At 35.3% G+C, this 13,273-nt stretch overlaps 1 protein-coding gene across 3 annotated transcripts; it reads right to left on the reverse strand.

Moving 5' to 3' along the window:
• Positions 1 to 1,972: 1,972 nt before the first annotated feature.
• Positions 1,973 to 12,714, reverse strand: LOC129322131 (uncharacterized). 3 transcript variants are annotated; one of them, XM_054968206.1, is made up of 9 exons: positions 12,254 to 12,664; positions 9,440 to 12,034; positions 9,247 to 9,350; positions 8,428 to 8,497; positions 6,414 to 7,187; positions 5,525 to 5,727; positions 4,821 to 4,941; positions 3,668 to 3,874; positions 1,973 to 2,560 (listed from the first exon to the last, which is right to left on the reverse strand). In XM_054968206.1, the coding sequence occupies exons 1-9, from the start codon at positions 12,407 to 12,409 to the stop codon at positions 2,417 to 2,419; spliced, it is 4,374 nt and encodes a 1,457-aa protein (XP_054824181.1). In that variant the 5' UTR covers positions 12,410 to 12,664; the 3' UTR covers positions 1,973 to 2,416. The 3 variants fall into 3 exon arrangements, with proteins under 3 accessions (XP_054824181.1, XP_054824182.1, XP_054824183.1); XM_054968207.1 differs by lacking the exons at positions 1,973 to 2,560; positions 3,668 to 3,874; positions 4,821 to 4,941 and having other exon boundaries at positions 5,543 to 5,743; positions 12,254 to 12,713; XM_054968208.1 differs by lacking the exons at positions 1,973 to 2,560; positions 3,668 to 3,874; positions 4,821 to 4,941 and having other exon boundaries at positions 5,558 to 5,735; positions 12,254 to 12,714.
• Between the last annotated feature and the right edge of the window lie 559 nt (positions 12,715 to 13,273).

Below are 13,273 nucleotides of genomic sequence, written 5' to 3' on the forward strand. Positions count from 1 at the left end.
GCCCAAGCTTTAGAATAGAAGCCTTGGAAGGTGAAGTTTGCCCAATCCTCATACAACTCCATTGGGGTGTTTGCTGTTCTTTTATTTAATTTATTATTCTTTAATTTTATATTATAAGACACTTTTAAATAAAATATATTATATCAATAAATTTTATTAAATACACTTAACAACTTCATCTTTTTAAGAGAAAAATATAAATTTTTAAAAATACCTATTATTTAATATATTAAAAAGAGAAGGAATTAAAAATTAATTATAAATAGAGAAAGAATAATATTAAAATTAATACATTTAATAAAATTTTAATCTAACCAAAGTATCTTATATTTAAAATAAAAAAAAATTTTAAAATTTTCTTATAATTTAAAATAAAAAAATATTATTTATCGAATGTTATCTTAAAATTTTCTTAAAAGCATATTTAAGATTTGAAAAGTGCTATCCAAACAAATTCTATCATAGTTTGGGATGCTTCAGCCTCTCTAATCCTCACTGCTTGGTATGCCGCCGCAGAGAATCATCATCCATTGCCTTACTCATCCCTGAAACTCCATTATTGATCTCCTTCACTTTGTTAAAGGGTCTAATAATGGTGACCCTAATATGGATCCAAACTTCAACTACCCAACCATTATCTGCAAATTTCTCTAGTCATACAAAGAATTTGATATCAAATAATAAGAAATTGATATACCCAGAGATTGAAATATTAAGACCGGAAGCAAAAATATCATCTTAATAACCATCTATTATCTTGGTCATAAAATTATTAATATAAGAGAGAATCAATGGTCGTCTTTACACTGTAATGTATCGATACTTGATATGCCATTACAGTAGTTATTTTCTGATGATGTGACAGAGATGTAAAATCAGGATATTTTTACACCTCAAACTTCTAAATTTGTAACTCAAACTTTTTTTTTTTTTGGGTCGACGTAACTCAAACTTCTTTCAAGATACTAAATTTATATTAATGCTCTTGTAGGGTTTTCAATTGTCATTCCCCAATAAAGAAAATGTCATTGCGGTACTCTAAAAGCGACAAAATTGCTTCCCTCAAGGATGTAATGTAACCATATTCACTTTTTTGCCTCAAAGGTGACACTCTAAGAAAACATCAAAAGGATGCCAGTTTCACTTTCATCATACACCAAATTAAGAGTTCGTTTGATTTTTTTATTTTTTACATTTAAAAAATAAAATTTTATTTTTAAAAGTTAAAAATTATTTGGATAAAATATTTTATAGGAAAACACATTCTAAAAATATATTTAAATAATAATTAAAAGTAAATTTTTGAAACGTAACCATTTGAAACTTTTGAAAAGTTAATTTAAAAAGTAAGATGTTATTTGACCATATTATCCCAAATTTAATTTCTTATTTTTTATTTAAAAAATAGTTAATTTATTAAAAATATAATTATTATTTCAATAATAATAATTAGGTATCAAGTTTTTAATATTATAAATTGAATAATTAATCATTTTAATTTTTAACATCAATGTATAATAAAAATTACAAATCTTTATCACATTTTTTAAAATTGTAAATTTAAAAAATACAAATAACTAGAGATTAAATTTTTAACATTATGAATCAAAATTTACGTCATTTAAAATCTTTATCACATTTTTTAAATATTTTAAATATATTACATTTACATAATAAAAATTACAAATAATTATAAATTAATATTTTTTTAATAATTATATATTCAAAAGCACATTTCACTATCACAAATCAAATAACTTTCAGTATACCAAATTGACTTTTAAAAAAATATATTCAAACACAAATTTCGTTGTAACAACTGACTTTCACTGAACTGATTTTTGTCAAATAGATTTTTATCAAATGAATTTTTGACAAACTGAAAAGTAGACACACTAAAATATGGTGTCAAATATAGCCTCAACTGTAATTTTCTCAAAATTAAAACAAACTAACCCTACACATCATAAAATAAAAAATATAAATCTGATCTTTTTTTTTTTTTCCTTTTGCCTGAAAAAAATGTTATGTATACAAATCTGATCTACCCAATAAGTATACTTATAAAACTGCACTCGTTTCTGTTTAACCCTAAGAAATTGTACCCTTTTGCCCACTATTCTTCTCTTTTTCCCCTTACAGAGAACAACCGACCGTGACTGAAGCTAAACCAGAAAAATTTGTTTTATAGCGTACTAAGTCTATCTGATTTGTTTCTGGGTAGCCAGGCATTGTTGAACTAGTATAATCTGCCATTGATACGCAAAATCCAAGCAGATGATTAGTCCTCTCTTGCTAGCAAGAATGCTGAAGATCCTCGTTACATGGTGATAAAGACTCAACTTTGATATATAAGATTGTAAAGTCAGTTGAGGATATTCATCTAGAATTTCTCGGAATCAGTATTCCCAGATGCTTACAACTGGAAAGTGCCTAATTCATGGCCATGCCTTGTAAGACGTACTTTCCGGTCACCAATCCATTCTAGTCGATAGGAGAGGTCAAGATTATGAAGCAGTTGTTTTAAACTGTCCCCATGGCCTGGATCCCTAGCATTCTCCTACAAAAGATTAAAAACACTCAGAGGTGTCCAGGAGAGAGAGAAATAGATTTACGTGTTAAGGGTAAATGATCAAAGAGAGAAATAGATTATGTCGCTAATACAAGACAATGTCAATTAGTGAAGCTTTCATCTCAAAGCATTTTGACTAGGTGGCCGGAAATACTTTTCATGATTTAGATTCAAGTATTTCATATAATCTAATGTACTCCCTCCATTCCTACTTACAAGTCACCGAGAAGTTTTTTTGCCCATTTAGGAATTAATTTGTTAAATTATGAACAATTCTTTTTCCTCTCATAGTGCCCTTGGTATGAGTAGTGTTGAGTAAATATGAGGGAGAGAGGAATTCACAGAAATAATGAAGAATTTGCATTTAATTAAGGGTATTTGTGGAAAGATGCAGTAATTTTAAGGCAATCAACTAAACCAACTTTCTTGGTTGCGTGAATTAGTTAAAGATTACATATAAATAGGAATAGAGGTAGTAGTTTGCTTGATCCTAGTTTCAAACCAACTTTCTATCCTAGTTTTTAACACACAATGAGCTCTCTGCTAATCACCCGTTAATTGTTACTATCAACAAAATTAGAGATCTCGTTATGAGAGACTTGACAGTCACTTTTGATCATGTCTATAGAGAGGCAAATAAATACGCAGACTGTTTGGCTCATCAAGCTCCCACCAAAAATTTGAATGTTCCAATCTTTGATAATTCTCCCCCTAAGATGTAGGGATTTTTTGTATGTTTACATGATATAACATGTCTCCACGGTGTTCCCGTGGCCTTTTTATTAAAAAAAAAAAAAAAACCCACTTTCTATCATGCTTTCATCAATGAAATTAGGAGCCTCCAACTTTACAATCGAAATTTCCTTTTAGAGACCACTTTACTCAATTTATTCATCTTCCCTTTGATTTCTTATATCATAATGTCCCTGAACAATTTAACCTCATAATCAGGGGAATTCTTATACTAGACTTGCTAAAAGCACATCTCCTACACGATGCCATCCAAAATCGAAATGACCACAAGTTTGGTCATTATTAGAAAATATAGTGAAATGTAAAAATTCCGGGCCAATAGGAGACAAGAAATTAGATTACCTTAAATTTTGACTGGCCATCAGCTCCCAATATATTGGCCATTATACTTGACCTGGATGAATTAGGAGAGAAGCCCTCCCAAGGAGGAACAAAAATTACTTTCGTGCACTGGACAGGAACAAAGTTCCGGCTTAGTTTCTCCCACCAGACAGATCCCAACGACCACCATCTGATCATCAGCCCGTGTTCAGAAAAGGCAACCAGCCCCTACAGTTGAAAATGGGTAAGTTCTAGACGAAAGTGATAGAATACATTATAAAAGCAGTAATGTCACACAGCAGCATCTAGATTTCCCACCCAGCAGAGAAAATACTTGGAGACCCTTGCACAAACCACCAATCCTAGGGCAAACGAACTCACATGAAATCACCAAAAAAATAATAATAAATAAATAAAAGGGAAAACATTGGGCATGTAACTTAAAAAAGGGGGAAGGGTGGGGAGATTAATGGAACTGTAATCAATGTCATCACCAGCAATCAAAAAGGTAAAAAAAAAAAAAAAAAATCAGCTTCTAAATTTTGAACAGAAATGGCAGATACAGCGGTTCAAATCTTAGGGGCAGTTCCATTTACGTAAAGATAAAGAAAAAAGAGCCAATAGAATAGAGGTATCCCTCCCAAGGACCCTTTCCAATTGAAAAATTCAATAAATTTGAAATATAGTTCCACATTGATTCATCCAGCTTATATTGCTCAATAATGTTTGATGAAGCACTATGGGACACTTAAGTCTCTGAATAAGATAATCATACAGAATATATTGAATAACAAGAGTGCAAGGCATGAAGCTGGGAGGAACAGCATTCGGTCTAGTAATGATTTATAACTAGTCAAAAGCATTTCTCAAGACAATTGCTTATATTGTCATTGTCAATAACAGCACAGTAACAAAGTCTGGTGTCAGCAATAGGCAACAGCCTATTACTACTACACACATCTAATCAGATAGCCTAGGAACTTTATAGTTTGTCTATCCAGCTTCCAGCCTAATACATTCAGATTCTAAATTAGGAACCAAAGCTCAAAAAAGCCATCCTAATTTTCCACATTACCATTGCTAGGTGAGTTAAACAAAAACCAGCTAACTGGATCACTTGAAGAAAGAATCAGTGCATTCAAAAGTTCTTTTAATCATTTTGGGTGTTGGGTACCTCTCCATCAGGTGAAAAGCTTAGTGCTGAAATAGCAGTGAAAATTGTTTCTGATGCTGCTGCAAGTAAACTTGGGAGGCCAGGAGGCCCACTTGCATCCAAAACTTTTATCATTGTCACACTGCATCAAAAACAAAGACAAGAGATAACCTTATAAATGAAAGGTAATACGAAAGTGTACAGAGAGGTAAAGAGTAGAAACAAGAGTTCATATGAAAAGCCAAATAGGTCAGCTGCACAGTAAATCCTGATTAATTTAATTCCATCCTTTAAGTTCCACAATAATTCCATTTACACCATTCAATGGCCTTTTACAACCTGTTAAATGTTAGGAACCAGTGTAGTTCCCAAACTTGACTCAGAACAGTAAGCACAACAGCATAAAAATAATGAGCTCAATTTTGCAATTCCAGCAGTTAATACTACACTATATCAGGAAAGAACTAAGTATGATTGAGGGAGGAACTAAAGCCTTGATTTTTTGTCTATTTGATTTTGACCCTTCAAAATGGTAATTCTAGTTCTACCAGTGGATTTATCATGAATGAGATAAAATCACAAGTTGAGAGCCATTCTCTACAAGTTCATGTGGGAGACAGACCACAAACAATTAGCAGCTTCATCTGTGAAAGACTAGTGATATATTTACACCTCCATACTCCTATAACCATTTAAGTTCCAATAGTAAATTCATATTATGATACCTTTGCATGTCATAAACCCTAATGCTTGGGTTATTAACCTCTCTAATCACATCCCCAACTGCCAACCTGGTCCATGTATCATTCATAGCAGCCATAGGATATATGCGTATAACCTCCTTTAAAGTTGTCATTGAACTTTGGAAGCAAGTTTTCCGCATGACTGAGTTGCTAGGATCTATAGTTTGTAAAATGAAGCTGACAACCTGCAGATCTGTCCCACTGTCACAGAAGTTCATGCTTATATATTTTATGACATCTAATTAATACCAAAAATTAAAACTCAAAGGGATGAGAAAACAACAGAGCAAGAACATGCTTTACAATGAAAATAATATGGCCTCTCAAATTAGAGAATCCCTCTGCTCCGAACTACCAGTCACCAAAAATACAAAGAAATTAACAAGATCAATATGCAAATAAGAGTGAGGGGGGATAAAATATAAAATTACCAAGTCAAAGGCACAGGCACGTTATGGCCTTCTACAAAAAGAAATGAAGTATTATTTTCCATCAGCCTTCTTCTTCTTTAGGTACAATATTTCTTATTAGACTCTACCAAGGTCAACTTCAAGCGTTAATGAGCCCAATAGGATGTAGCTCTCCCAAAATTTCTTCCATCCACAAGGTTTGATCCCTTAACTTCACAAGGGATAACCATGAATAGGAATGTTAACAAATATCATACAGCAAAACTTCTCTTTCCATGCCAGTATTCTTCCAATATAACTCTACAAAAATATTTCATTGCACTAAAGAGAAAAGGATATTTGAAAATCATTTTAATAGTAATTGATACAACAATCAAACAAAAAATAAATAAATAGATGAACATCATGCTGGTAAAAATAGGGAACCTGTAGCACGAGGTGCAGTGAATAACTTCACTAACCTTGTCAAGATATTGAGCCAAGTTCCTTGGAGAACCGCGCATAACCCTGATGAGAGTCATCAAGGATACTAAGTGGACAGGTGAATCAGATGCAGTAGACCAAATTTGACTTTCAATCACAGTCAAAAAACCAGGTATATCAGCCATGGCTAAACTTGGAAGAAGAATCTCAACCAAAGACTGTTGAATAGAAACTGATACAGCTGGAATTTCTGCAACTAAACTTGTGGATGACCCGTTCAATTCTATTTGGAAAAAGATATCCCCAATCAGACGAGGTATCTCAGACCCAATGCAATCTTTCCATGTATTCTCCATGCCCTCCGCAAGAAGCTCGGCAGCAGTGGAGCTATACTTCTCATTCATGGCCATAGCCAACTTCATCAACGGATGAACAATTAATGTGGCAAGGCTTGGCTTCACAAGACTAGGATACCAGATTGCCAATGCAGCAGCAACAATAATGTGAGATGTCATTGCATCTTGACTTGTTCCCCCAACACAAGAAATCCAATCTTGCACTTCAAATGATTCTAACCATGCAAGTATGTTGGACTCCTCAGTTTGGGAGGTTACTTCTTGTTCATCACTTTTTAATCCTGTATTACCCTGCTCTTTACCTCTGCTTCTAGCTACAGATTTAATATTGGTTTGCTCAGTAGTGTTTAAATTGCGTAGAGGTACCGGGATGGCGTGAGAGGCTGCGCAATGAAATAAAGAACGTGCTGCCATACGTATGTGTTCACTCTCAGCTTGCCAAAAAGCCACCAGAAGCTGTAAAAAGAGGACAAAGATTGAAGGCACATAGTGTAGTGTAGTGTAGCAACAACTGACTTATAAATCATTCAATAACAAATAAACCTAGTCAATAGTCCAAAATGAGAAATACCATATCCAACATTCAAAGTGATTATTCTGGTTCCATTATTTTATGAAGCAAAACTAAAATGCTTCAAAGCAAAAGCCTGGCTACAACAAGAAGAATACAAGATACAAACTTTTTCAGAATTGCCAATTCGTGGTTCTTAATGCGAATCAATAAATTTGTATTCAGATGTAAGCAATTTACCTCTATTGCTTTGCTTTATATCTCGATGAGATTTTATGAGGAATCATAAATGTAGAGAACAGAAGGAGAAAAAATAATTAAAAAATAGGTTCATTATTTCATATCCATATATGCTTCAGACATCATGTCACACGGATTGAAATATAAATTTTAAAACTCCTAGTTTAGAAACAATATTTCTCTAGTTATAAAAATAGAAAAAGAAGAAACATAGTTCCCCTCCCTCCTCTTTTTAAGCAATCAAGAACCCATATAGTGATGCAGTTGATATCATATCACCACACTACACTAATATCTCAGACTGCAAATATTTTTCCTTTCAACAATATCAAAACTAAATTCCTGGATTAGCAACTCTTTGCCTTTTTAAGCTATGGAACCCTACATCAGATAACTTATCTCGCAAAATATAATCATCAACTAAGAAAACAAGATTGATTGACAAAGGAAAGAAAGCTGTAAAATTAAGAAACGGCCACATGGACAATATATTGACATGGTTAGGTCTCTAATCAACTGACAGACTGCGTGTGGACCCATGCAAACAGCACACAGCTTATTAACTAGAACAGATAACAGTCATTGGAACACATTACATAAGCCAGTGCATTAATGAGAGAATACATAATATGATGATTTGTAACTTATTTGACCATGTAGTAAAATATTGAGTTTTTTAGAAAAGCTTTTCAATCAGCCTCTTTCCATAGAAAAGCAAACAGCGAGAAACCCATTGACCAAGTTAAGGGGAAAAAATCTATATCTATATATCATAGTGTAAGTGAGTAAAATCTATCAAGCAAAGTTCAGCATTATTGAAGACTGCACCAGTATAATGCATACCAAGATCATTGGTATCCACCAAAATGATTTTATGGGTACATGAGAGAAATTATTTTATAATAAAATAAACAAGAGCAGAAAAGCAATTCAACATATTACAACCTGCAATGAAGGTGGCTTCACATCTGGAATTTTTTCTGTGAAATTCCGAGTATAGAATGCTGCTAAAGAACTGCACAAGATACCTTCGAACATAACCACAATTTCTTCCAAATGGGAGTGTTTGTCAAGAGAAAGTAAGGAAAAAAAATGAATACTTTTAAGCTGGGGATTGGAATATGCATTTAAGTCACCAGGCAACTTTATTAGCCTGGCGTCTAAGATCTAATTCACAGGAGGAGTCATCAAGAACAGTGAACAACAGGAAAGAACCATGGTAAACTTCATTCTAAACAGATAAAACCTAACCTATTGCTCGTACTGGAATATTCTCAATCTTTATTTAGCAAATTTACTTGAACCACTGGACAGATAGTTATATCTAGAACTGAAAAAAAGAATCAGGTGATAGACTAATCTGGGCTTTGGAAAATCCTTTTCTTCTTTTGGGTTTTAATCCTTTCTTTATGAGAGATTCTACATATGTTGCAGCCGAAAACACTAAAAGAGTTAGATAGGCTACAAGGGACACAAAAACCCACTAGCTAAACCTACAAGTTAACTGACAGATAAAGATTAAAATATCTAGAACTACAAAGATGTTCCCAGTTTCAGAGAAACCTTAAAAGGGATTAGGGCCAAGATAGCTTTCCAATAGTTCCTTTCATGTGAATATGACAGAGCTTTATTCAAAGTAATTTTCCAGGAAAACCTACGGTAATTTTTTCGAATTGGCTTTCCTCCTAAGTAAAATTAAAGTCATTCAAATGTAGTTTACAAGTTAACTGATTTGAGTGCTTTGATCACATATTGCTACTATACCTGCCAGCCGCTGAATCAAAGTGAGACATGCTAATCAAACGTTGGGCAAGAGATACCATCATCAATGACCTCATTGCACAAAACTCAGCTGATGATTTCCAAAGCTGAAATGTGGTTTTTGATGTCTCAGGAAATGTTGAAAGGAGAGATAAGAAAATAGGTCCGAACATGCAACACAATTCATCCAGATTACCTCGAGAACAGCACTCAGACCAGGAAATGTCAATGTTAAAGACCCTCTATCCCCCTGCAGACCTGCAGCTATTATAAAATTTTCTGGTCTCCTCAGTTTCATGTCTCTCATCAGCAAATCATCAAGCTCAGTGTCTACATCCCACAAATGCAAAAATGACAAGCTAAATCGAAGTAAGTATTCTTCAAATAGCTTATCACGCCCCTCTCCAGTATCAGTTAGGACCTCATGTGTTTCTAGAATTTCATGATTGGAATTTCGGTTTCGAATTTCCTGCTGCTTTAAATCGATAGTCACTGGTTCATGACCTCCACTGACAATGAATTCAGGCTTCTGATAAGAGAACATCAATGATGTAAGATCAAAACTCAAAGCCACAATACCAGGAAATGGGCTAGAGCATTTTATTGGGTGCTTCTTACTCCAGAGGATGGACATAGAAGATGAATATGCTCTATCTTTATTTGCTTTGTCTGCATGAGTTTGGGAAGCATTCAGCTCAGCCACATTTGAAATGCTTGGTGATGACCTAGATGAAGTGACCAAGCTCCCTGAAATGCTGGATGAGGATTTAAACCACCTTCCATCTTCAACAGTTGGGAGAAGTAATGAAGACACTGATGTATTTCCATTCAACAATGTGCCAGATGTGGAATTCATGCTGATGCTATCACAAAAATGATCAAACATAGAATGTGCAGCTGTACCACGAAGAATTCGCTCGCGGCAACCAGTCTTTACATCCCATAAGTATAATAGAACAGAAGTATCAGACGTTCCAGTATGTGTTTGGCAGAGACAAGCAATGTAACCTCTAGCTCCATCCCATACAACTTTTGTAGGATAGTTCATGTGACCAGGAAACATTCTCTCCACCTGCAAAGTTTCAAGAGAAACAAGAGCAACACATGAGTCATCTCCAATTGAAAGGAAGCAATTGCTCCAAGGACGATCAGTGAAAGATGGGGGAAGAATAATTTGGCGCACTGGTGCCACATGATGATGCATAACCATAATAAGACAGCCAGTGTCAAGATCCCACAAGCGAACGGTGCAGTCCACACTTCCAGACACCAAAACCTGATTAAAACTCCGGCCTTTGGAGCTACCCATCATTTGGTGAGCTGCCAAACAAAGTACAGCACCTGAGTGCCCAGAGAAGTACTGTTGGCATGCAACTGATTTTTCCTCAGTTTTGGAACTTGCACCATCTAAACTCATCCTCTGAAACAGATCAAATCTTACAACCTCTATTAATCCACTTAAGAAACCATATACAACAGCATAAGGAGCAACAAGGTTCTCTGATATGATCATTGAAGAAGAAACAATCTGTCCCTCGTTAATATTGTAATTACCTAAGCATTCCATACTAGAAATTGATTCTGTCCCTACACTATTTAACCCTCTCAACTGAGTAGAGTTCTTAAACAGGTCAGTGAACGATACACCTTCCCTGACCATTCTACATTGCTGGTAAAATTTACCGTTCTTATTGTCAAAATGATGTGGTGACCAGATAGTGACGTGAGGCCTCCATAGTAAAGGGTCCTCAAAGTGAAGGCAGACAGATTCAATACGAAGCAGCCAATGATCAACTTGTAAGAAAAAAAAGGATACTCTCATGTCTGGATTATAGCAAGTAGAAGGAATTTCAGAATGAGGTTCACATTGAAAAATGTCATTCTCATATGATATTTTATACACAACTGCATAACCTATATTGTTCCAGACAACAAAACTTTCTGGAATCAAGCATCTCGTTTCATGGCAATTTGGCAGAGTCCTTGCACCAACAGTTTCAAGAAACATGGCCGCCATCACATGTGCTTGACTAGAATCCTCATCAGAACATAAAAGATTGTCCGAAAAAGAAATCTCTCCCAATTTTGTATCACTAGAAAGTAACCTGAATATGCAGTGGTCTTTTAACACAAAAGCAGCAACATTCCCATGGGTTGCAATTGAAATAATTTGCCGTGCACCACTCAATCCCTCAGCCCAAACAGAACTTTCCAGCTGAGATGTATCTTTGTGCAAACTAGCAAAGTTTTCCCCCTGATCATGAGGATCCTTCAAAACGGAAACCATTTGTTGCTTACCAACTGAATCAGCCACAAATATAGAATGCCTCTCTTTATCATTATACACTGAAACTGCAGCCATAAATTTCATGGGGCCAATAGATAGATTTCCATGAAAGACGGTTTGTGTAATGGTAAGCGAATATGTGTCAACAATAACGATAGTGCATTTCGGAGGCTTCCTAGGCTGAGTTTCTCTATCAATCACAGAATAGTGGTCTGACAAATTGACCGTGTCCATGAAAGAACAACCAATACATGCATATCTTGCTCTTGAAGGCAGTGTTCGAATCATGCACGGACTGCCCACCCAAGGAGGCAATTTCCTCCTGCACCGGCAATGACCGCTGCTTCTACTCCATACACACAAGAAGCCATCGGTACATGCACTTATTAATGCATTAAAATTACTCGAACGGCCTGCATCTTTTTCGGCTATTGTAGGACTGCAAGTTCCAATATCAGTGATCGGTGCAGCATGACCACACAAAACACCCACTGCTTTAACTTCCTACAATGACAGGTTCACTCTTAGCTTAGAGCAAGACTTCGAGGCTTTTTAGTTCGCATCAAAAAGCATCATATTATTGCAGGAATACATACATTCTACGCTTAATTGCGGCTGAGAGCAATTAAAATGGGAGTGGCAAAAATACAGCATCTCGATAATTTAAGTCATAATTTATGCATAAGAAAATAAAAGCCAAACAGTGATAAAGAATGGAAATACCGGGCTGGAATAACTATCGGAGAGGGCCCACCAGATGATGGAGCCATCGGATCCACCAGTATAGAAGGATGGCGGCTGACTAAAACTGGCAACGGCGGTAACTCTGTGAGGTGGGGGCGTGCCAGACCATATGCACGCTACGGATCGGCACCTCATGATTCACTTCAATTCACAGCGTGCAAGCATTTTATATGACGAAACTTGGTGAGCCAACTCAGCGCTAAACAAGCTGAGTCGGAGGGCTTTCAACGAAGTCGAGGACGACACTGGAGATGGCACCACCAAGGCACCAATCTATCAATCAGCTCTCTTTTCCAAATGGGCTCGAGCTCTCAGAATTTGATTTCCGGTTGGCAAAGCATTTCGTTTCCATTGTGAACATTCGACAGAATATCAAGTGAATAATGAAAAATTAATTATTGATTATTGATTTCTTAAAGAAAGAAAACGAGTTTTATTTGGAATTACATCGAGAAGCAGGTAGGGAATCTTGGATGAGGTGGAGGTGGAATCACCCATGGAATGATGTGCGCCGTTGATCGAGTACTGCGGGATATAAATATACGGTAAGATTTGGGAAGCTTAGATGCTAGTGTTCCGAACAGGCAGTTAAAACATAACCTAAAGTGCGATGGCTATGTCCGGGGCAGACCGGCCACAATAGTGGAAAACATTGTATGGCGTAACAAAAAATATGGAGAAAATGAAAGGGAATAACCTCAATCAGGCACTCAACAGGAGGGGGTGTTAAAAAAAAAGTCAAAAACTGCATTTAGGCCTCAAATGTATTTTGAAATTGTTCTGGAGGCTCAAGGTTTTTTTTTTTTTTGGCAATATGTTTTAGGGAAAAACAAAAGATAAAGCTGTCCTTAATTAAAAAAAGGCAACAGATACAAGTTCATATTTTTTTACAACTATATATTCATGAATTTATAATTTTAAGTTTATAAATTAACAAGTAATTATTTATTGAAAGTGAAATTTTTTGTTTAAGGTTGGCATATTCATCTTGAGAAATTT

This window comes from Prosopis cineraria, unplaced genomic scaffold (assembly GCF_029017545.1).
Source record: "Prosopis cineraria cultivar Desert tree isolate PC_DT_omini unplaced genomic scaffold, ASM2901754v1 PC10, whole genome shotgun sequence".
Lineage (NCBI taxonomy): Eukaryota > Viridiplantae > Streptophyta > Magnoliopsida > Fabales > Fabaceae > Prosopis > Prosopis cineraria.

Bases quoted from the DNA above. Each gene is read 5' to 3' on its own strand.
- LOC129322131 (XM_054968206.1), bottom strand. From the start codon at position 12,409: ATGAGGTGCCGATCCGTAGCGTGCATATGGTCTGGCACGCCCCCACCT. The intron at 12,035-12,253 runs GTATTTCCATTC...CTGTCATTGTAG, and splicing joins CCGATAGTTATTCCAGCCCG to GAAGTTAAAGCAGTGGGTGT. The intron at 5,728-6,413 runs GTTAGTGAAGTT...ACAGATCTGCAG, and splicing joins TGGCTCAATATCTTGACAAG to GTTGTCAGCTTCATTTTACA.